General features: G+C 42.4%; 1 protein-coding gene across 2 annotated transcripts in view; it reads right to left on the reverse strand.

The window, feature by feature from the left end:
* LOC115111488 (citron rho-interacting kinase-like) overlaps positions 1-22,799 on the reverse strand; it is a 78,535-nt gene extending 55,736 nt beyond the window's left edge. For both annotated transcript variants that reach the window (XM_065011509.1, XM_065011508.1), the window contains exons 1-7: positions 20,396-22,799; positions 8,986-9,129; positions 7,337-7,456; positions 4,004-4,174; positions 3,827-3,880; positions 3,575-3,628; positions 2,914-3,054 (exon numbers count right to left, since the gene is read on the reverse strand). In XM_065011509.1, the coding sequence (XP_064867581.1) occupies positions 2,914-3,054; positions 3,575-3,628; positions 3,827-3,880; positions 4,004-4,174; positions 7,337-7,456; positions 8,986-9,129 (684 nt within the window). In that variant the 5' untranslated portion in view covers positions 20,396-22,799. The remainder of the gene's footprint in view (positions 1-2,913; positions 3,055-3,574; positions 3,629-3,826; positions 3,881-4,003; positions 4,175-7,336; positions 7,457-8,985; positions 9,130-20,395) is intronic.
* Positions 22,800-23,016: the final 217 nt, after the last annotated feature.

Below are 23,016 nucleotides of genomic sequence, written 5' to 3' on the forward strand. Positions count from 1 at the left end.
GTAAAAGTGAGTTTATCCAGCTCTCTTTTTTTCAATGAATCCTTTCTTTGTTGTTGTAGTTGTGGTGGGGTCAGTACTGGGGTTGTTATGGTGACCACATTACCGCCACACCCGTGGTCACCAGTCATGATGGCAGTCAAATTCCATGTGACCGTCTAGTCACGGTAATTAGGCTTCTCCAAGCTCTGATGCTGCTGATGGTCATTTGATGCTGCTGATGGTAGACTACCAAACTTGCTAACTGCCTGGTACTCAGCACTCTATTGCCCCTCTAATTACTCTGACATCAATGCAAATGTAATCAAAAATCTAATCAAACACTTTGTGAGAGCCCATGAGCTAATGTTGCGCAACATTTCTATAGGCTACACAATTGCATTAGAAAACAAGAGTGATGGTCTCTATTAAAAAAAGAGGAGGCTACAATAAACTTTCTATAGGCTAGGCCTACTATATTTATTTTTCAACTTTTTCAACTTCCTCACATTAAGCACATTGCTTCTCTTTACAACAGGAGCATAGCCTACTTGGCTGGCATGAAAAGGAACCACAAGAAAAGCGTCCTCCATTTGTTATTTAAGTGCATAGATGACATGCCCAGCTTAAGGCAAATAGCGCATGCTTTTTTTGCAACTTTTTCAAATCATAGTTGCACAGCTCATGTAGCCTAGCCCATATGCCTATATGTTTTGATACGGTTTATATCACAACTAAAGTGGCCAAATAACTTCTTAAAATGAACCACATGAATCTGCTTTAGGGGTGTAGAGCCTAACTGGCATACATAAGCAGCAGATGAGTTTCAAGTTTGGGGAAGATCATTTCCAGAGTAAGGCATTACATGCATAATCGCATTTGTGGTCACTTTTGAGAATGGTGTTTTCCTGCTAATGGAACATTCCCGCTTACAGCCTACTGCCCTGTACGCATTCCTGCACTTATAATGTGACAGTCTAATAGTTTATCAACATTTTAACTTCTTAGTGATCCCTTCACGCGCCCGGGATTGATTTGACAACACCCAGTGAAATAGCAGCGCGCCAAATTCAAAAACAGAAATAATCATAATAACAATTCATAAATCATACAAGTGTTATACATCGGATTAAAGATTAACTTCTTGTTAATCCAGCCACAGTGTCAGATTTCAAAAAGGCTTTACGGTGAAAGCAAACCATGCTATTATCTGAGGACAGCACCCCAGCAAACATACACATGAAAATCATAATTCAACCTGCCAGGCACGACACAAAAGTAAGAAATAACATATAATTCATGCCTTACCTTTGAAGATCTTCTTCTGTTGGCATTCCAATATGTCCATTTAACATCACAACATCACATTTGACATCCAGTGGAAGCGATATGAACCAAGCAAGTGCCTTAGAAATCTAGTTCCCCATAGAAAACCAATTGAAAAGAGAGTGACCTCAAAAAAAAAAATTCCTGGATGGTTTGTCCTCGGGGTTTCGCCTGCCAAATAAGTTCTGTTATACTTACAGACATAACTTTAACAGTTTTAGAAACTTTAGAGTGTCTTCTATCCAAATCTACAAATATATATGCATATCCTAGCTTCTGTGCCTGAGTAGCAGGCAGTTTACTTTGTGAACACTTTTCATCCGGACGTGAAAATAGTGCCCCCTAGCCTTGAGAAGTTTTTAAGCTAAATGTGCTCTTCGGTTGTCTCAGGCTCATTGCTTAAAACCGTTTTTTTGATGCTAGTGGTTGTATTAATTTGGGATCTATCGCATCCCACAACTGTCCCAGACTGTTTGGAATATTTATTTTCCCACAAAATAGAATACGTGACTTTTGTACTATGGGTGATAGTAGGTTGTTGCTTTTGCTAGCAAAGGCTAGTGCTTTTGCTGTTCGTTAGGCCTACTCATCTTGTTGACTGACAAAAAGTAAATCTGGACAGTTCTTCCAATATCTTCAATATGCACCTTGGAATTGCACAAGGACGCCACAGTTGCGTCCCGGATGTGTCTGTCTTCACTTGTAGCTCACGTGACTGAAAGCCATGTGAGTGAGAGGTGCCTCCACACGCAGCGGGGAGAAGGGAATTATAATTATTATATTCAACCCAAGGGCACAACGACCACTGGCTGCAAATGCATAGTTTCTTTTAGGGGGATTATGGCCACACAATGGGGATGCACCCGGGAAATTCGAGGCATTATCAAATGCTTGCCAAATTGTGAATGAAAGACTGATGAATGGTGTCTGCGCAAAAAAAGAAAGTAGAGCTCATGCCTTTCATGCGACTTTAAAAAAAATGAATCATTAGAGTGGCATCATGCAGCCTTAGAATGTATTAAAAATCAAAACATAGAGCCTAACATTTGTATCACAACTAAAGTTACATAAATAACTATAAAAAAATGCATATAGGATTACCTGTTTTTTTTGTTAACCACTCAACACAGAATGGCTGTGGAGAAAATATCCTTTCTATTTCCTTCAGCGTTGTTCTATTGTATTATTCATACTATAAAGTAATATAAAATAATACCACGGAATTCTAAGCAAATCTAGTCTGCTAAATAAACTAGTGTAGCACACAGCCACATAGCATAGCCAGATCAGGGCCTAACATAAGGACAACGCAGAGTACGCTATTATGTTCTTCTGAAATAGACTGCATTTTAGTCATATCATATTTCTTTAGACCTGTCTAAAATAAATAAGGGATTTATTGGGAAGGTGTAGGCTATACTACATGGATTTATTAGACTTTAAAATGTAGATGTTCCAAAGGTCTGCATCAGTGGCTTGTAGACTATGCGTGGAAGCCAGGAGATGCTAAATGTGTGTATGCTAATTAACAGTCAATTGGCAGTTATTTGCTAGACAATCACTGGCTGACAAAATGTCATGACTGCCACAGCCCTAGTCAGTACTGCATACCTCTGTCTCTCTTAGGCGTCTCCGGAGGCTGTCACTGGAGTCCTCCTTGGTCTGAAGCATCTCCAGCTCATGTTCCATGCGCTCCTTAGCCACCCTGATACTATAGAGGAGATCTGTGGTCTCACTGCTCGCCTTCACTGCCTGTGTTATTGGCCAGGGAACAACAAAGACTTTCTGTCACCTATCTGACATTAACATAACTTTAAACTGTCATATTTTAAGCTCTGCGGGCTTTATTGGTAGTTGCATGCATGAATAGCCTAGAATACTGGGTGAAAATGTGATTGATTGTGCCTCTAAAATATGTGCCCATACAGCCTGGAGAATTCCATTAGGAAATGGCTTTAGAGTTATTTTGAAAATGTCTTCATTTAATGTAGTAATTGCTATAAAACATATTACGTAGAGAAACCAACATTGTCTGAAAAATATTTTGATAGCTGGCAATTAAGCAGAAACTGACAAATTATGATTTTAGATACAGTTAATTTATTCTCAGGCCACAATTCAACATCTGCTTTACAGGACAATGGAGGAGTTGACACACATAATTAGCAGAGAGAGGACTTTCACATGTCTGTGTTTGATAAGCATCTATTCTTCCCTTAAAGCACATGCTGAATATGAATTATCCATGAAGTTTTCAACAAAAATATTCTACCTTGGCAAGCTTATATTGGAGATCCTCAATTTTCACTTGCTGTTCAGCATTGGTCTGAAACAGAGAAATAGAGAGAAAAACATTTTAAGCTAAATATTTCACAATCCATATGAGTTCAGTCCCAAACCATCTTCATGGTTTCATTCATGATGGGATCATTTGTCTCCTAACCACTGAACATTACTTTAAGGAAAATATACTGCATGACCATCCAGGGCGTCAACAGGAGATCCACATGGACCGAAGTTGTACCTTCTCCAGTTTTGACAGAAGCTCCTCTGTATCAGTTTTTCCTTGCTCCTTGGCCTGTGTAAAAATAACCAGAAAATCAGTTAAACCTCCTGCTTTCAAAACCAACACATGCCTTTCAAGTTCTCTGAATGTGGGTCAGAGTCAAGAGATCAATATCAGAGTGAATAGTTACAGCACCTTCTGCATCCTTTGTTGACAGTCTGCTGCTTTCCTCTTCAGCTCTTCGCTGGTCTGACGGGACTCCTTCAGCTCCGACTCATACAGGTCGCTACGACGACGGGCCGCAGACAGGTCCTCCTCCAGCTGCCTGATGGCCACGCGCATCTCCTCCAGCTGGGCATGATACTCCTGCAGAGGGATGAGAGAGGAACGAGGGATGAGAGAGAGGGATGGAGGAGTGCAGAGGTGAAAGATATACGGAAAAGGATAAATGACAAAAAGGTGAATAGAAAGGAACAAATGGAAAGCATCCCAGAAAGAGATTAGACATGAGAGAGGGAGTGATGGGGCGGAGTGGTACAAAGAATAGACAGAAGAGGATATACGGTATAACAGAGTCTTTTGAACAAAGAGTTATGGAACAAGAAACGTTATGGCAGAGAAAAATGCACTAGCCAAAGTCATTTAGTGTCCTTGTCCTCTAAGGGTCGAATGATGATTAGATACGGCTAGCAGCCTTCCTTTCCACATCGTGGCCGAGTCACGGGGCATGCAGCAGTCCTGATTATCAGGCTGGTTAGGACTAGCAGAGGCTAATGAAAAGTAGCATGACCCCGGTGCCTGGGGAGAGTGAGAGCACCCTGACGATGGAACATGACAGGTGCAGCAGATAGCATCAGCAGCACCAGCCAGCACCTCGTCAGTCCCCTTTCAATTAAAAGTGCTCCTCCTGTTTCCATTCATTCAAACCCTGCTAAGTGCCTGAGGCGTGTCTCCAAGGACGTCCGCCTGTCATCTACAGTAAGTGTCAGGAAGACACCTCATGAGTCACGAAACATAGTAACACACATTTTTTTTAAATGTTGCATCCTCTAATTTAGTGTGCATTAATATGAAAGACAAAAGAATGTCATATTCAGCGCAATTTAAGTTTGGACTGCCTTTATAACGTTAATAAGATACAAAAAGCGTTTGATATTTAAGTGAATGATGATTGATAAAGGTTAAATATACATATCTTTTTTAAATTGTCATTGTCAATTACAGTTCATTACATATCCTAGGTATTGAGGAAGAAAAAGGCAAACAGTAAATTAAATGTATAAACGGAACGCTAATTGAAAGTTCTCACATTAGCCATATTTGCATCAACTGAATAAACCTGACACCACAGGGACCTCTCATTTAATCTCTTTGAAGAATACAAAACAAATCTATTTCAAGTGGGAAAAGACTTTGCGGTGTTTCGTCAGTGAGCTGTGACTCAGAGCCCTAGTTCCTCAGTGTCACCAGTCCACCAGGTCCTTGACTGGATCACAGAAACTCTCTGGCAGCCCTAAACATAAGTCAGCAGGAGAACTGAACTAGGCCAGGGCTTTAGCACAGAGCTGAGTGGTACCCATGGAGAAGGATGGAGTGAGCCAGGGGCAAGAAGGAAGGGATCAGATTAGAGAGCGGCAGAGAAAGAGAGGGAATACGGGGTGAATACAATAGGTTTGTGCATGCCAGAAGAGCTGATTCAGAGTTTTCATGTGAATATACTCAATACACTCACACACACACGCATATACACACACATGCACAAACGCACGCACACACACATGCGCGCACACACACACTCACACAGGGAGTGTCTCCCTATCGCCCTTGCTGACACACTCCATCTGGGCGCTTCAAACACAGTAGGTGTAGCCCTGACAGGGAGAGTGACACTTCTACTGTAACCTCTTAGGATGGGGAGACTAATCCATGGTCCTGGGGGAAAAACACAACAGCTTTGCCTATACCTCTTCCCACTGCCTTACAGAACAGATTTATCCTTCCTTTCAGTCATCTTTAGACAGGTTTGTCTGTGCCAAAGGTACATTTGCTGACAAAGTGGTCAAATAAAGCTTACTTTAGGTAGGTACTAGAACTGAATTAAAACCACCTATCCACAAATACAACACTGAGAGGTAGAACACTTGTCTTATCCCAGTTAGAGTCTGTCAGCATGTGTGCTGTGTATGTATTCAGTGAAAGGGATCTCTTCCAATTAGCCGAGCATTTTGTTCTCACTGGTTCACAGAATTACATCATCTCCGTGTACTGACTATCTTGCCATGGGTTTCTATTTCTCCTGTCAGTGAAAAGCTTTTCATATCCCCAATCGTCTATGTTTGTTGAGCCAACACTACATCAATTGTGCATGAATTTGTATAAGTTACAGACTCGTAAAACAGCGTGTGGGAGAGAGACACTGTTTAAGACAAGACCTTATGCAGCATACAGCTGGGTCAAAATCAAACAGGAAAGAACTTTTGAAAATATCATCTAGCATGACTCATTCTCATGCATGACAATAACTTTAACTAGAAGTGGGTCAATCATTTCCATTGCTAATTTCCAGGTTTGCATTAATAATAATTATGATAATAAATGCCATTTAGCTGACACTCTTATCCAAAGCGACTTTTACCTATGGGTGGTCCCGGGAATTGAACCCACTATCCTGGCATTGTAAGCTCTACAAACTTAGCAGACCGGTGCGCCGTATCAGTGAGTGGTAAGTATACCATCCATGGACGACCATGGATTGGCTGTGAAGACTACAGAGCAGTGTAAATGGCAGTGAAGGGGTTAACAACAACACTCTAGTTCCCATAATGTAAGATCCAAGGCCCCCATCGCCTCATCACCGACAGCCTGCCCACTGCATCAGCAGCACTGCACACTCTCCACTTCTAGGTATGGATGATTCACATTGTCATGGCAACCATCGCACTATAGAGCTTGTGCCTGGTAACCAATGCCAGCAAATGCTAAGGGGAACAGGTTGTTTTTCTATGACATTTTTTTAGATTCTGCTCTGTGGTTTGGAGGAGGGGGGGCATATATTTTATGCTGTTTGCTGTTCTCTACTGTCAACCTCTCAATATCCTAATTCTCAAACCTTCACTGAATCAGATCATTGTTCATGTGCGCGCACACACACACAGACACACTATTTGGATAATGGTTGTCTCAGTGTAAATCTGTCCTTCCTCTACATTACTCTGTTGATCAGCAGAGTTCAGGAGACACTGCATCACTCCTGAGAGTAGCGATGGATAGATACACAGGAGACACCTTGAAGTACTAGGAGTAGCACTCGACTCACACACCACAGGGATGGGCAAGGTCAGGTCAACCCAGAACTGTACATCCATCCACAGCACTCTGGATATAAGCTAGAAGGATAGAAGGATCAGCTTACCATCCCCAAATCTTAACCCTAAACATTATAGTTTAGGGGCAACTTTGTGCAACTCCCTCAACAACCTACAAACCCTGCCCGACCTCTGTTGCCCCACAGGAGGGGCTCTCCTCTACCTGTTCTTTAATCTCCTGCAGCTTGTTGCTCTGCTCCCGGATGCCGTGGAGGAGCTGCAGTGCCTTGTCGTCTTCCTGGGAAACCTCCATACGGGCCTGCTCCAGACTAAGCTTCAGACTCTGAAACACACACAGACAGTGCATTAGGAAGGTATTCAGACCCCTTTACTTTTTCACATTTTGTTACGTCACAGCCTCATTTTAAAATGGATGAAATTGTTTTTTTAAACTCATAAATCTACACACAATACCCCATTGTGACAAAGCAAAAACAGGTTTTTAGACATTTATGCAAATGTATATATTTTTTTAATGGAAATATTACATTTACATAATTATTCAGACCCTTTACTCAGTACTTTGTTCAAGCACCTTTGGAAGTGATTAAAGCCACAAGTCTTCTTTGGTATGATGCTACAAGCTTGGCACACCTGTATTTGAGGAATTTCTCCCATTGTTCTCTGCAGATCTTCTCAAGCTCTGTCAGGTTGAATGTGGTGCGTCGCTGCACAGCTATTTTCTGGTCTCTCCAGAGATGTTCGATCAGGTTCAAGTCCGGGTTCTGGTCGGGCCACTCAAGGACATTGAGAGACTTGTCCCGAAGCCACTCCTGCATTGTCTTGTCTGTGTGCTTAGGGTCGTTGTTCTGTTGGAAGGTGAACCTTTGCCCCAGTCTGAGGTTCTGAGTGCTCTGGAGCTGGTTTTCATTAAATATCTCTCTGCACTTTGCTCTCTTCATCTTTCCCTCGATCCTGACTAGTCTCCCAGTCCCTGACACTGAAAAACATCCCCACAGCATGATGTTGCCACCACCATGCTTCACCATAGGGATGGTGCCAGGTTTCCTCAAGACATGTTGCATAGCATTCAGGCCAAAGAGTTCAATCTTGGTTTCATCAGACCAGAGAATCTTGTTTCTCATGGTCCGAGTCCTTTAGGTGCCTTTTGGCAAACTCCAAGCGGGCCGTCATGTTCCTTTTACTGAGGAGTAGCTTCCATCTCTACCATAAAGGCCTGATTGGTGGAGTGTTGCAGAGATGTGGAAGGTTCTCCCATCTCCACAGAGGAACTCTGGCGCTCTGTCAGAGTGACCACCGGGTTCTTGGTCACCTCACTGACCAAGGCCCTTCTGCCCCGATTGCTCAGTTTGGTCAGGTGGCCAGCTCTAGGAAGAGTCTTAGTGGTTCCATACTTCTTCCATTTAAGAATGATGGAGGCCACTATGTTCTTGGGGACCTTCAATGCTGCAGAAATTGTTTGGTGTACCTCGACACAATCCTGTCTCGGAGTGCTACAGACAAATCATGTACAATCAATTGAACTTACCACAGGTGGACTCCAATCAAGTTGTAGAAACATCTCAAGGATGATCAATGGAAACTGGATGCACCTGAGCTCAAAATCGAGTCTCATAGCAAAAGGTCTGAATACTTACGTAAATAAGCTAGTTCTGTTTTTAATTTTTAATAAATATGCTAGCATTTCTAAAAACCTGTTTTCACTTTGTCATTATTGGGTATTGTGTGTAGATTGATGAGGGGGAAAAAGTATATAATCCACCTTAGAATAAGTTTGTAATGTCACAAAATGGAGAAAAAGGGAAGGCCACACGCACACGCACACGCACACACACATTTTGGGCCACTCACATTACACTCTGTGATGTAGGTAGCCAGGTCTTGCTCCAGGATGGTCCTCTGTGTCTCTGAGGCTTTCAGCTCCACATCCTTCTGCTGCAGTACTGACTCCAGATCAGACATCTTACTCTGGACTAGAGAGATCTCCTGTTCCATCTGAATACAACAACATGTAGGACGTTACCACGACAGCATAATTTGTCCATTTCAGCATTAGTTCATTTTCCCAATGTCAATTGAACTCTTGCAGGTGACCGAAACGTTATATTACCGTAAGAAACATGTTTTTTTCTGTTTTTTAAACATAGTCATTTATGTAAACATATTTTAAGACTGCAGTGAAATGCAATGGACTGAAGTTGATTGTGCTAAAATGTAAAAGCATCTCATTGATCACAGCTGTTGGGGTTGAAGAAGACTGTGTGGTGAAAACATAGATGAATCATTGCTGCTGGACTTCACAGGATAACACATAAAAGACAACAGAACATTATGTAAAATAAATCACCATTGCCAAACCTCCTTTGAACCAAGCCACAAATAAGAAATGGTGAGGTAAAAGATGAAGCTATAGGAAGTTATTTCTGCCTCACCTAAGCTAAGCTGCTCATCTCAGTTTGCATATGTGGTTTAAGAGATGAGCCAGTAGGGTGATGGATGGATGTAATTAAAGAAGCCATTAGAGCCCGTGAGGAGCACTAAGAGTCACATAGGCAGAGCCGCCAACCGAGACAGATACACAATCACAATGCACACCGAGTGTTATAGAACACATACAGTACAGGAGTACCACTGACACAGTCACAACATAACACGCAGAAAAGGGTTATGGTATAGAGTCACAGCATTGAGTAGCAACACAGGGCACAACAGAAATGTAAAGTGACAACAGAGTACAGTACATCACATAACAACAGCTCAGCCTCAGAGCAGAGAACCATCAGTCAGTCACAGGACATGAACTGTGTCATGTTAACACAGATGAGTGCAGAATCATGGAGCACATGAAACTAACATAAACAAATAGGTACAGCACATGGTACAGAATGTTCCTGTGACATAGACTCACAGCAAAGACTACGACAGCAGGCCAACTGATAGACAAACACAGAGTAACTTCACAGACCTAAGAGTACCTGTGACATGTGTTTTGTGTCTCTCAATGTCCTCTGCATTTAGTGTATAAGAGTTTGTTTCAAGGGAGCAGGACAGGTCTTATCTAGAGAGCTGAGGGTTGTAGCCACTAATCTGCAGGGGGAAGAAAGAGCGTGGGAGAGAGACAAATGGCAGCACACACTTTATAGGCTATACACAATCTCTGCTGAAAGCTGTGGGGCTGACTCAAACCATTCATTTACAGCTTTTATCTTTTCATGTCATACTGCTGTACCAGACCACCTTTTACAGTTTTCAAATGGGAAATTATTATCTCCATTGAATCTATGTTCAATGTTGTAATAACATTACATACAAAGCATTCAGAAAGTATTCAGACCCCTTCCCCTTTTCCACATTTTGTTATGTTACAGCCTTATTCTAAAATGGATTAAATAAATGTTTTTACTCATCAATCTACACACAATAACCTATAATGACAAAGCAAAAACTGTTTTTTAGACATTTTTGCAAATGTATTAAAAAATAAAAAACAGAAATACCTTATTTACATAAATATTAAGACACTTTTCTATGAGACTTGAAATTGAGCTCAGGTAAATCCTGTTTCCATTGATCATCCTTGAGATGTTTGATTTGTTCAACTGATTGGACATGATTTGGAAAGGCTAACACCTGTCTATATAAGGTCCCACAGTTGACAGTGTATGTCAGAGAAAAAATGAAGCCAAGAGGTCAAAGGAATTGTCTGTAGAGGTCAGAGACAGGATTGTGTTAAGGCACAGATTTGGTGAAGGGTACCAAAACATTTCTGCAATATTGAAGGTCCACAAGAACACAGTAGCCTCCATCATTGTTAAATAGAAGCAGTTTGGAACCACCAAGACTCCTCCTAGAGCTGGCCGCCAGGCCAAACTGAGCAATCGGGGGAAGAGGGCTTTGGCCTGGGAGGTGACCAAGAACCTGATGGTCACTCTGAGCTCCAGAGTTCCTCTGTGGAGATGGGAGAACCTTCCAGAAGGACAACCATCTCTACAGCACTCCACCAATCAACAAAACATCCATTTCATGCCCACGTTGAGGGCTCACAATTAAAAAATAGTAATCAGACCAAGCCAAAGACAAGTAGCACAGCACTCGACGGCAAGTCAAACTTCCATGCTGTATATCTTGATGCATGCTCCTTACAATACAGAATCACAAACATAATTAGCAATTCAAAAATGCTCTACTCTGAGAACAGGATTGTGTCGAGGTACACCACCTCTTTAACCACTCTTCAAAATATTTGGCAGCCTTTGAGATGGAGAGGCAGGAGAATAAGTGACAGAACAAGAGTATAATAAAAGCATGACTTCTCTCCCACTCCTGCTCACAGCAGCAGTGCAGTGGAGTATCTTCAACAGCCATAGGCCCAGGGGTTTCATATCACACATTTCATATCACATTCCATGATGCAATGGAGAATACAGAACAATAACCAACCCCCATAAGATAACACTTCGCACATCACAGCCAAACATCATGTATCATGAAGAGGCATGTGTGTTCTCCGGACGTGATGCCTTGTCATGGACCTGCTGTTTCAATCCTCTCTCTCTCTCTCTCTCTCTCTGTGTCTCTCTCTCTAACCCTTGCTCTCCAACCCTCTCTCTCTAACCCTCTCCCTCTCTAACCCTCTCCCTCTCTAACCCTCTCTGTCTAACCCTCTCTCTCTAACCCTCTCTCTCTAACCCTCTCTCTCTAACCCTCTCTACCACACCTGCTGTCTCGACCCCTGAATGTTCGGCTATGAAAACCCAACTGACATTTACTCCCGAGGTGCTGACCTATTGCACCCTCTGTTGCACAAACATTATATGTATTATATTATTTGCTGGTGAATAACATTATCTCATATCACATGCATGGCAAGACATGATTGATGTAATTAGATGTTCTGGAGAGATCCCACCCTCCTTCCCAACACATGTAGAATGCTTAGAAACCACCAGAAACCTGTGAAATAGATTTGCATTGGGTTTGTATTTGTATTTATTGTGGATCCCCTTTAGCTGCAGCAGCTACTCTTCATGGGGTCCAGTGAAATGAAGGCAGTTATGTTGTGCAGGCCGGCAGGTTGCTACAGTATCCTAGTATCATGTATGTTATAGAGATCAGATCTGGCTGACTTTTTCACCTGAACTGCTCATTGGCTGTCCATAATGAGCCCAGCGGGCAGGATGTGTAGCTGGGCTCTGCAATAATTAGCTCCCAGAGCAATTACAAATACCTTTTCTTGTTTCAAAAGCGTCATTACAACTAGCAACATGACAGACAGTCACCTCTAAGCAGGACTCAGTAGAAACGCTATGTGTTGGATTTGTCCATGTCTCGCTAAATTAACCTTGCTACCAGAACAGCTGTGGAGAACTTATACTACAGTTTTAAGGGATCTCTCTGAAGGTTTTAGATGATACAATGGTGCTTCGTCCTCTGGATGAAGAACCATACATCTCGGCTTGGCTTCATTGCATTATTATTTGGGGAACGTTGACATTCAATTTGTGTTGACGGATGGATGGAAATAATGTAATTATAGTATCGTTATACATAGGTTAGCAGAAAAATCCGCATGAGATACCCATAGAACTGAGCCCTGCTCCATTTCAGCACCATGCCGTGGTCTCAGGTGCTGCCCAGACTCTAAACATTTCAGCATCATGGCACGGTCCCCCGACGCCAAGAAATGTGTCAGCTCTATGCAGCGGACAGCTCCATAGTGCTGAAATAGTTCAAGCCCCCTAGAACGTCATTGATTTTAAATTATTCTAGGTGCAAGTGGTTATAATTTATTGCATGTCCTAGTTTTGCAGCTTTGCAACCTCAGAATTATAGCTAATGGATGGCAGCGAGTTATGTTTTTGTGCATGGCGATGAATGAGGATGCTTGATAAACCATAAATTAAACGCAAAAACGTGCACTTACAAATATTTTCGTTTGGCAGAACTTTGACAAGCTATAATCTGTTTTCAAATGACATTGACAGTTCATATAGACATTAGACTTAGGCCTAATTGTGACATCATGTGTGTATGACATCTTTGAAGAATGCCCTGGCTTCAGCCAATCGGAATCGAGTATTCAACAATGCTTTGGCATAATTCAAGGACATTCATATTCACTTCAGTTGTCTGCCGATGGTTCACTGACGTATTTTCAAAGGAGCTATTAGTATTTCCTCTAAACAGCCTACAACAATAAGCTACACATCATGTCAGATGACAGCAAGGTATGGTTCATTTAGCCTATTTTGAGTTTAGAGGAGAAATTACTAACAATATAGTAGGTCACTACCAAAGCAATAGGTCTCACTGGTTTGATCCATGGACTGAAATCTGACCACTATTGCCGTTTTGTTTAAAATATTAGCGAATAAGTTGTTTCACAAAGTCACAACCTAGGACTGATATTGACCTCTCATTTATCCACCAGAGCGTGAAATGGGAGGATCCCCCGGATGACCAAAATAAGGTTGTGGGGAATATGAAGGATGAAACAGAGACACATGAGACCAAAAAGAACAGGACAGGAGACAAGGTAAGAAATATGCTGTCCTTTACACATGTTCTGCCTACTTAGGCACAGATCTAAGAAAAGTTTACTATCACTAAATCCTAGCCTTAAAGCATTAGGAGGAGACGCTACACTGACCTTAGATCTGCTATGAGACCTATAATCTGTTGTCATGTAGGCTAAACGTAAGTCTAAACGTATAGTGGAGGCCCGCAGAGAGATGTGCTTTTACCTGTCCAGTGCAATCAAATCACTAAAGGTGAAGGAAATTAGGGATCAAGTTCAGATTCTATTGGATCTGGCCAAGAAGATGACAATCTTGGGGTCTAAATTTCTGACCAATCTTCAATGTGACCTTGATGTTGAGTGTCCATCTGGGAAAGAAGGGACCACTCATTTTCTCAAACAGACTGGATCCTCTACCTGTGTGGTGGTCAGAAAGATTCAGACCCTCTCTAGCCCCGACTTTCAGTCTAAAGCCCTGAAGGCGGTGAGCACCATCCTTACAAGGAAAGTCAGCAGCTCTTCTGGCATGGCTCCTCCTAGTGCTGCTCCTAGCCTTACTGAAGCTTCCCTGAATACCAGCTGCACAGCCCTGACACCTGTAACCTCCACTGCCACAGTGATTGTTAAGGCATTTGTGGGAGGCATGGAGACGATAGCATCATTTGAAGGCACATGTGAAGCAGTTGATTGGCCAGTTCCTGTAAATGACCACAAAACAGGATCTTCACAGATGATAACCTTCTCTCTAGCCCGCACACTCTACGGCCGTATACGAGCAAAGCTGAGGGACCTTTTAACTCTATCCGCTCGAGAAGAAGGTGTGGCTAAGGATGCTTCTCTTCAGGAGTCTTCAGACACCCTGGAAAAGGCAACTGTTTCAACTGTTGAGGTCCAGTTACCCAGCACCGAACTTAGTAGAGTTCCCAGTGAGAGCCAACCAATACCAGCTCTCTGTCTCTCCAATCTGGATACCAGTACTCAAGAAGTTCTTAGCAGTGTTTTTTCCATCTACAAGTCAGAGTTATCAAAAGTGGAGAGTAAATCCTTGGCCGTTGTCAGTTCATCTGATGAGTCCCTAGAGGCTTGTTGGTTTGTTGATGGTGTCCTATCAAAGCTCGATGACTATACTATTTCCCAGTCACCCTCACCCAATGAAGACTTGAGCGTGAGTACTCAATATTCTCAACTGAGCTCAGAAGAGAGTGTCAAAATCACAGAGTCCTCTACTAGTCTGATTCAGAGCATTAAGAAGCTCTCTAGCAATGACTTCCAGACTCAGGCAGAAGAGGCAGTGAGTAAAGTGCTGATGAGATCCAGTCATTCCTTTATCACACAGATCAGCCATACTGGTCTTCAGAAAAGTCTGCAGGCTGGCTTATCATCTAGCTCACCATCAGAGATCCATGTCCTTTCAGAATCCATGTCCTCCATGTCCTCTGAGAATACAGCCTCTGGATTAGTGGAAACCTTTGTCAAAGGAATGGTGACTATTTTCCAGAAAAATGAGTCCACTGACACTGTGCTACTGGAAAGAAGTGGGAGAGTTTCACAGTGCTCCCACGGGGGCTCCCAACTGGATGATACTGAATTGAGTGTTAAAATATGCTTTGGAACTAAGACATCTGCGTCAGTATGAAGATTTTTCACAGGGCTGAAGCCACCCGGATCCGAAAGGACAGAAAATGCTTCTTCCAAAGAGACCCTTGGGGAAATCCTGGTTGCTATCCAGAGTGAAATCTCAAACTTAGGGCGAATGAAGGATTCCAGGGAGCTCCTTCAGATCAATGATATGGTAGGAACTATACTGAAGGAGGTTGAGAAAAGTGAGGATGACAGTGAACAAGTCTGCCAAGACATCCCTAGAACCTGTTCATCTTTGTCCACTTCTTTAAATGGTCGTAGTTCCTTGTCCAGCTCTTCAAAGAGTCCTAGGTCAGAGTGTGAGTTAGAGATCAACCTCCCTGGCACTCCCATCCCTGACGAAGTGCCTTTTGATCTGACCTGCCCCATCGTCAGGAGCTCCTGCATCGACACCAGGGTCTCTAAAATGCCAGAGATTTCTTCAAGTGACCTAAAGACAAAGATGATGGCACACACAGATGAACCTCTGCATCGTAACAGTCCAATGACTGACAGCAGTCGACCACCGAGTGCAAAAGCCTCTTTTCGATCCTCCACTCCGTCTTTCACCAGCAAGGGAACCTCTTTGGTACCAAAGGGAGATGGGATTGACATTGAAGAGAAGGAGGAGTGTATCCCCAGCAGCTCTGGCCATCTGAGGGAGCTCTTAATCACCCCGGACATCAGCAGTGCCAGATGATGGCATCTGTTTTGTCACCATACTGGTGATAAGGTTGCTATCGGAGATCAGACCCTCAGCCCTAGATGGACCCTCCCAACAGGCAGCAGATCTGACAGAAACATCTCAGCAACTCATCAGACAAGTCCTGTCTGAGTTCTGTGCTGCATCCAGATTCTCCAGGACAAAGGCATTAGCGTTCCAAGAGAGGAAACAAAAAGGACTGCCATTCAGTCCAGGAACAGACTGAGATTCCCTCTACTGATGGACATTGCATAGGTAAGGATGTTTTAGAGCTCTGCTATAGCTTGTAGTTTTGCTTAGGTGTGTGTTAGAAACATAGGTATGTTATTTTTCAACGTTACTATACTGCATCTCTTGCTCTCTTCCCCCCCCCATCCATTTATCTTGTGTTTCTAGCTCCAGTTGGAGAGGTTTCTCCCTCCATATCTCAGCCTGTCAAAAAACGATTCAGGGTCTTTTCAGCAATGATGAAGCCATTCAGGCGCTTCACCAAGAAGAACCTGTAACCTCTTACGCTGCAGTTAGAACTACTTTTGTAACAGCAAGACTTTTGATGAGGAATTTCTGTATGTCTACCCTTTCAAAGTATATTTGATTAAATAAATACATTATTTTACAAGAGTTTATTGTGCATTTGAGTTGGCAGGACTTCAACCACAGCTTGACTCTAATTCAATAGTTGCTGCATAGACTGTCAGAGAACCAGATGTTGTCTATTAATTTAGTTAGATTTATAAGAGCTGATTAGCAGCAAGGGGATAACACATAGAGGAGAATTAGCTATCTACAGCTCGATCAAACCTCTTGAGATGTTTTCTATATGTTGAATAATGTGTGGTATGAGTCAGTCCTTTTGCAGGGGAGGAGAGCAGAGGTTTCACCCCAGTTTTGTTGCTCTACATTCAGACTGCAGGGTGACCAGAGGCCACGGGTGATACTGTAACATATGGGCTGTAGGCAGCAGTGAATCACTAACATGTTACAGGAGTACATCCGTGGCACAGATTCTGTCACGACACCAGTTCTAGTTTCCCTACCTAAACCTATCAGGTCCAATCCCTAAACCCTAAAACTGACACTGTGATTGTTTTCTATAGCTAAGTCCCTGGTCACGACATCAGCAACTCAGAAAACCTGATTCTATATGGGTACATTCATTGGTACATCACACAAAGAGGATCAATCGACAGGGATAAGCAGGCTTTTGGAAATGACACTTGAGGGTATGGGAGAGCTACAGCAGCAGAGCTCTCCTCTCATCACGACTCACATTAACATGCATGGATTTGCGCTAGAGTGCAGCTACACCACCTGGTTCTATCTGCTCACCGTCTTCAGCCCTTTCTCTTTCTCCAAGTCACATTTCACACGGTTTTGCACCGCCTCCTGTCTACAGGTGAATACAAGTGCAAATTCACATATTCCTCTTGCCTACCCCACACTTCTTTCATTAAATGGATACTCCCTAAATACGTTCCTTATTTTCCATATGCAGTACCTTCAGAAAGTATTCACACCCTTTGCCTTTCTCTCCATTTTGTTGTGTTACAGCCTGAATTTAAAATGGATTCAATTGAGATTTTGTCACTGGCCTACACACAATATCCCATAATGTCAAAGTGGAATTATGCTTGGAAAAATGTCAAGTATTCAACCCCTTTGTTATGGCAAGCCTAAATACGTTCTGGAGTAAACATTTGCTTAACAAGTCACATAAGATGGACTCTGTGTGCAATAATAGTGTTTAAGATACATTTTTAATGACTACATCACGTCCGTACCCCAAACATACAATTATCTGTAAGGTCCCTCACTTGAGCAGTGAATTTCAAAACATATTGAATCACAAAGAACAGGGATGTTTTCCAATGCCTCGTAAAGAAGGGCACCTATTGGCAGATGGGTTAAAAGAAGAAGCTGACATTGAATATCCCTTTGAGCATGGTGAAGTTATTAATTGCACTTTGAATAGTGTATCAATCCACTCCGTCACTACAAGGATACAGGCATCCTTCTTAACTCAGTTGCCGGAGAGGAATGAAACCGTTCAGGAATGTCACTGAGGCCAATGGTGACTTTAACAGTTACAGAGTTTAATAGCTGTGATCGGAGAAAACTGAGGATGAATCAACAACATTGTAGATTCTCCACAATACTAACCTACATGACAGAAGGAAATCTGTACAGAATACAAATATTCCAAAATGTGCATCCTGTTTGCAATAAGGTACAAAAGTAAAACTGCAAAAAAGTTGGTAAAGAAATTAATACAAAGCATTGTGTTTGGGGCAAATCCATCACAACACATCACTGAGTACCACTCTAAATATTTTTAAGCATGTTGGTGGCTGCATCATGTTATGGGTATGCTTGTCATCTGTAAGGACTATGGAGTTTTTTAGGATAAAAAGAAACAAGAGCTAAGCACAGGCAAAATCCTATTGGAAAGCCTGGTTCAGTCTGCTTTCCAACAGACACTGGGAGACAAATTCACCTTTCAGCAGAACAATAACCTGAAACACAAGGCCAAATATACACGAGTTGCTTACCAAGAAGACAGTGAATGTTCCTGAATGGCTGAGTGACAGTTTTGACTTAAATCGTCTTGAAAATCTATGTCAAGACTTGAAAATGGCTGTCTATCACTGATCAACAACCACCTTGACAGAGCTTGAAGAATTTTAAAAAGAATGTGAAAATATTGCACAATCCTGGTGTGCAAAGCTCTTAGAGACTTATCCAGAAAGACTCACAGCTGTAATCACTGCCACATGTATTGACTCAGGGGTGTGTATACTTACTGTATGTAAATGAGATATTTCTGCATTTCACTTTGTCACTATGGGGTATTATGTCTAGATGTTTGAAAATCCATTTTATCAAGGGGTATGAATACTTTCTGAAGGCACTGTATGGATATTTTATCCTAAATGTATAGCTATGTCCACTCCCTATACCCCTCTATGCACCATTTGGAACCCCTAATAAACCCAACTATATCTGTCCCTAGTTAAACTCCTCTCTATACAACACACCTCTCTGTCTTTGAGTGGAAATTAGTCCATTGAAAATACATTAATATGCCTTCATCAGTCACCTCAGTGTAAGACCGAGGGGAAAGGCAGATATTTCAAAGTAATCATCATACATTTTGAATGATGACCATTTTAAAGCAAGTGAGGATGAGGTGTATTGTAACAAGACTAAAGACTTGAATATCATAATTTATTATGAACCACTATGATTAATATGTACATATTGTAATACAATTGACTGTGGGCCTTATAAAGAAACAGGAGCTGTCACCTGCTCTGAGAGGAACCTGAGGAAGAAATGAGAGAGAGACAGAGGGAAAGAACTGTTTCCTTGGAAATACATTTTTGATCATTTTGATAATTTCGGACTTTTCTGCTTTTCTTTTTTAATTACAGAATATATTGGCGCACACCCAAGACAGTTGGTAGAGGTGCTGACTAACAGCAAGTATAAAAAATATATTCTGTAGGCTACAAAATAAAGAGAATTGCACACTGTATATACAAGCTCCTAGAAATGTATTGGGTAAATCACCAACGTTTTGGCTTCACCCTGAAGAAGGCACAGTGATGCAGAAACGTTGGTGGTTTACCCAATACATTACTTGGAGCTTGTATATCGAGTGTGCAACTCTCTTTATTATTTTGATAGCCTACAGAATATATTTTAGCCACACAGGCCAACCAATGCACACGTTCAACCGACAATAACTCACTAAGTGCCTTACCAATGGTAAACTCAGGACACAAATCAAAGTTCTGTGGTCCAAAATTTGTGGCAAAAAATTGATGTGATTCCCGATTGAACTATCAAGAGAGATGATTGTTTGTTCTACCAAGTTAAGATCTAACCTGCACTGTATGTTTATTTCCTACATCGAGATCTAGGCAAAAGAAAGCCATCAGAAAAAAAGTGAGATATAACACGGACATTTTCAGAATCCTTTGAAGAAAACAGTACATCATAGCAGAGAGAGGCATCAGAATGTGAACGCTGTGATTCCCCTATGAAGTTGGAGATCGACTATATGAGAGGTGGGATGCTACTGCACATTGATGCTGAAGAAGATGGGTAAACAAAGACACATTTAATGCTAACACAGCATCTCAGTGTCGTGACAATAGAATACTCTTCCCTACTACCGGAGCAGGCAGCTGTTCTATAGCGCTATCACATCTGGCTAAAATTCCCCTGTCATAGTATAAGAACTAATCAATCAACATGCTGAGATGATGAGATGGGCAAACAAAAGCAGAGCAGTTACAGGCAGTTAATATGTGCTGCACACACAATCTTGTCAGCACACACATTCTTTGTTGTTACTCTGTCAGTGCTATCAATACCACCTTGTTATCAGTGAAAGATTCCTTCAGAGCAGTACTTACTCAGACCTGGCCGGTGCTGTCAGTGCCTTTAGAACCACTTTAGAGGGGGCAAGTCCTCACCCAGAAAACCCAATCTTGTGGGGTCTTGCTGGGCAGCCACCGGCCAGTAGGAGAGGCTCGCTGGTTCATCAAAACTGGGGATGTCATCTTCACTGTAGAGGCGAAGGCAGGAGAAAGAGATTTGAGCAGTGAGAGCGAGTGAAGATTAGCATACAGAGAGAAAGAGTGGAGGAGAGAAGGAGGGAGTGGAGAGAGGGAAACTGCATTGTATATTAACGCAGTAGACCTGTGAAAACACAATCGCATAGACATGCAGGGAAGCTCTCGCTCCACCACTCTCTATTTTTCTCTCTCTCTCCCCACACTGCAGTAGCTCCAGCTAATCACAGTAATACATGCAGCCTGAGTCACTGCCTAAACTGTGTGTTCTCTCCTGCATAACACAGGCATTTCAGTAACAACAACCACTCCACAGAGACTCCAGCTCTTTTCAGACTTCCTATCACACAGCTATCAAATGTCAAATGTAGTGGAAGGCAAAGTGGTCCTCTAACTGATAAGACTTTTCTTTGCTATAGAAAAATCTTCAGATACAAGTTTTCCAGATGACATGTTGAATGCACTGAGCTGTCTGTTTGAACTGCTGGGGCACAGCTCGGACACCCATAAATACCCCACAAGACATGCCACCAGAGGTCTCTTCACAGGCCCCAAGTCCAAGACAGACTATGGGAGGCGCACAGTACTACATAGAGCTATGACTACATGGAACTCTATTCCACATCAAGTAACTGACGCAAGCAGTAAAATTAGATTTAAAAAACAGATAAAAATACACCTTATGGAACAGCTGGGACTGTGAAGCAACACAAACATAGGCACAGACACGTGCATACACGCACACACGAAAACATGCGCACTATACACACACATACACATGGATTTTGTACTGTAGATATGTGGTGGAGTAGGGGCCTGAGGGCACACAGTGTGTTGTGAAATCTGTGAATGTAATGTTATGTTTTTAAAACTGTATGAACTGCCTTCATTTTGCTGGACCCCAGGAAGAGTAGCTGCTGCCTTGGCAGGAACTAATGGGGATCCATAATAAATACAAATACCTGTCCACACCTGCTCCAAATCAACTCCGCTGTATGAATACACTTCAAAGCTCAGCTGTTTAGACATGCTTGTAAGCTGTATTAGAAATTCTACAGAATTGTACAGATTCGGTGATGAAGCAAATTCATCATATCAAGATAATCCCTATGTCATGGTCATGCTGGTTGGGCTTTCTGTCACTCTCAATGCTGAGATGAGTCAGACACACACACACACGACAGACATCACCCTAGAGGCCTCTGAGATCCCGGCTTTGGAAAGGGTGGCAGGACCTATCCGAGCAAGCAACACTCCTTCACAGCAGTAGGGAAATGAAACAGCTCGGCCAGTCCAGGTAACTAATCAATGGCTGGTATGACCCTGTCAAGCACCAGAACACAACTCAGCACTCATACTGTAGGCTACCATACTGTTGTTATGAGTCTATGTAATCATTATTTCCTTTTCTTTCACTTCATAAAGTGAAGCCCTGTTTAAAATAAACTTTCAACTCAAATTGGACGTGGAGCCAAGTAGGCAATAAATAAACTATAAACATGTCAGGGTTGACCAGAATTGGACCCAGAAGCAGACCAGGACAAGGTGAGTATAAAGATGGTGAGTATTTATTAATCAATGAGAACGTGGAGGTAGATAGTTCCGGGTGGAGGAGCGGGCAGCAGAGGTGGGTTGATGGGAGTGGATAGGCAGATCCAATGGATAACAACACACTGGCGACGAGCAGACAGGGATGGGGTATGGGTTCCGGGTGAATGGCTGTAGACAAAACAAACGGCGGTAAGTTAAAGGCAAGCAAGACGTACAAAACAATAAAACAAAACAAACTCTATAAACTGGAGGCTGGTTCGTGGGCACAACATACTGTTCATGGCTAACGATCCGGCAGGGAAAGGATGTCAGGTCAGAGCTTTTGAAGGGGAGAGGTGATGATCAGGACAGGTGTGCAGATTACTGATGGGATACAGGTGCGGGTGAACATCGATCTCCCAACAAGCTAATGCGCCCGGCAACCAGACAGGGTGCGTTCCAGGACACCGGAAACACACTCCAGGACAGAAACACAGGCAAACACAGACTCAGGAAGCGGGATTCGTGACAAAACATCCATCATGAATGGGAAATGATGGACCAGCACTCAGGGCTTGACTTTGTCTTTTTGGTTTCTGTTGAGTGTTTACTCAGCTATGATGTAAGCAAAACACTGGAGGCTTTATCTTATGAGCAGAGAATATAATCGCTTTAGACTCCCAATGTTTCAGTCAAGCAGCCCTCTCAATCTAAACACAAATCTGAGTTTGCAAGAGAGCAAATCAAGTAAGAACCCTCAATTACTGATTTATCAGAGCAGACTTCCGATAGCGCAGCGTGAGGTCATGTTCGCCATGAAAACAGTACATTTGTCTTTGGACTAGGCTGAGAACCAAATACAGTTTACAGCTATCCTCTAAGGAATACCATGCTATGCCATTTGATGTTTGTGCATGCATTGTATATGCAGT

The sequence above is a fragment of the Oncorhynchus nerka genome, linkage group LG27 (genome assembly GCF_034236695.1).
Source record: "Oncorhynchus nerka isolate Pitt River linkage group LG27, Oner_Uvic_2.0, whole genome shotgun sequence".
Lineage (NCBI taxonomy): Eukaryota > Metazoa > Chordata > Actinopteri > Salmoniformes > Salmonidae > Oncorhynchus > Oncorhynchus nerka.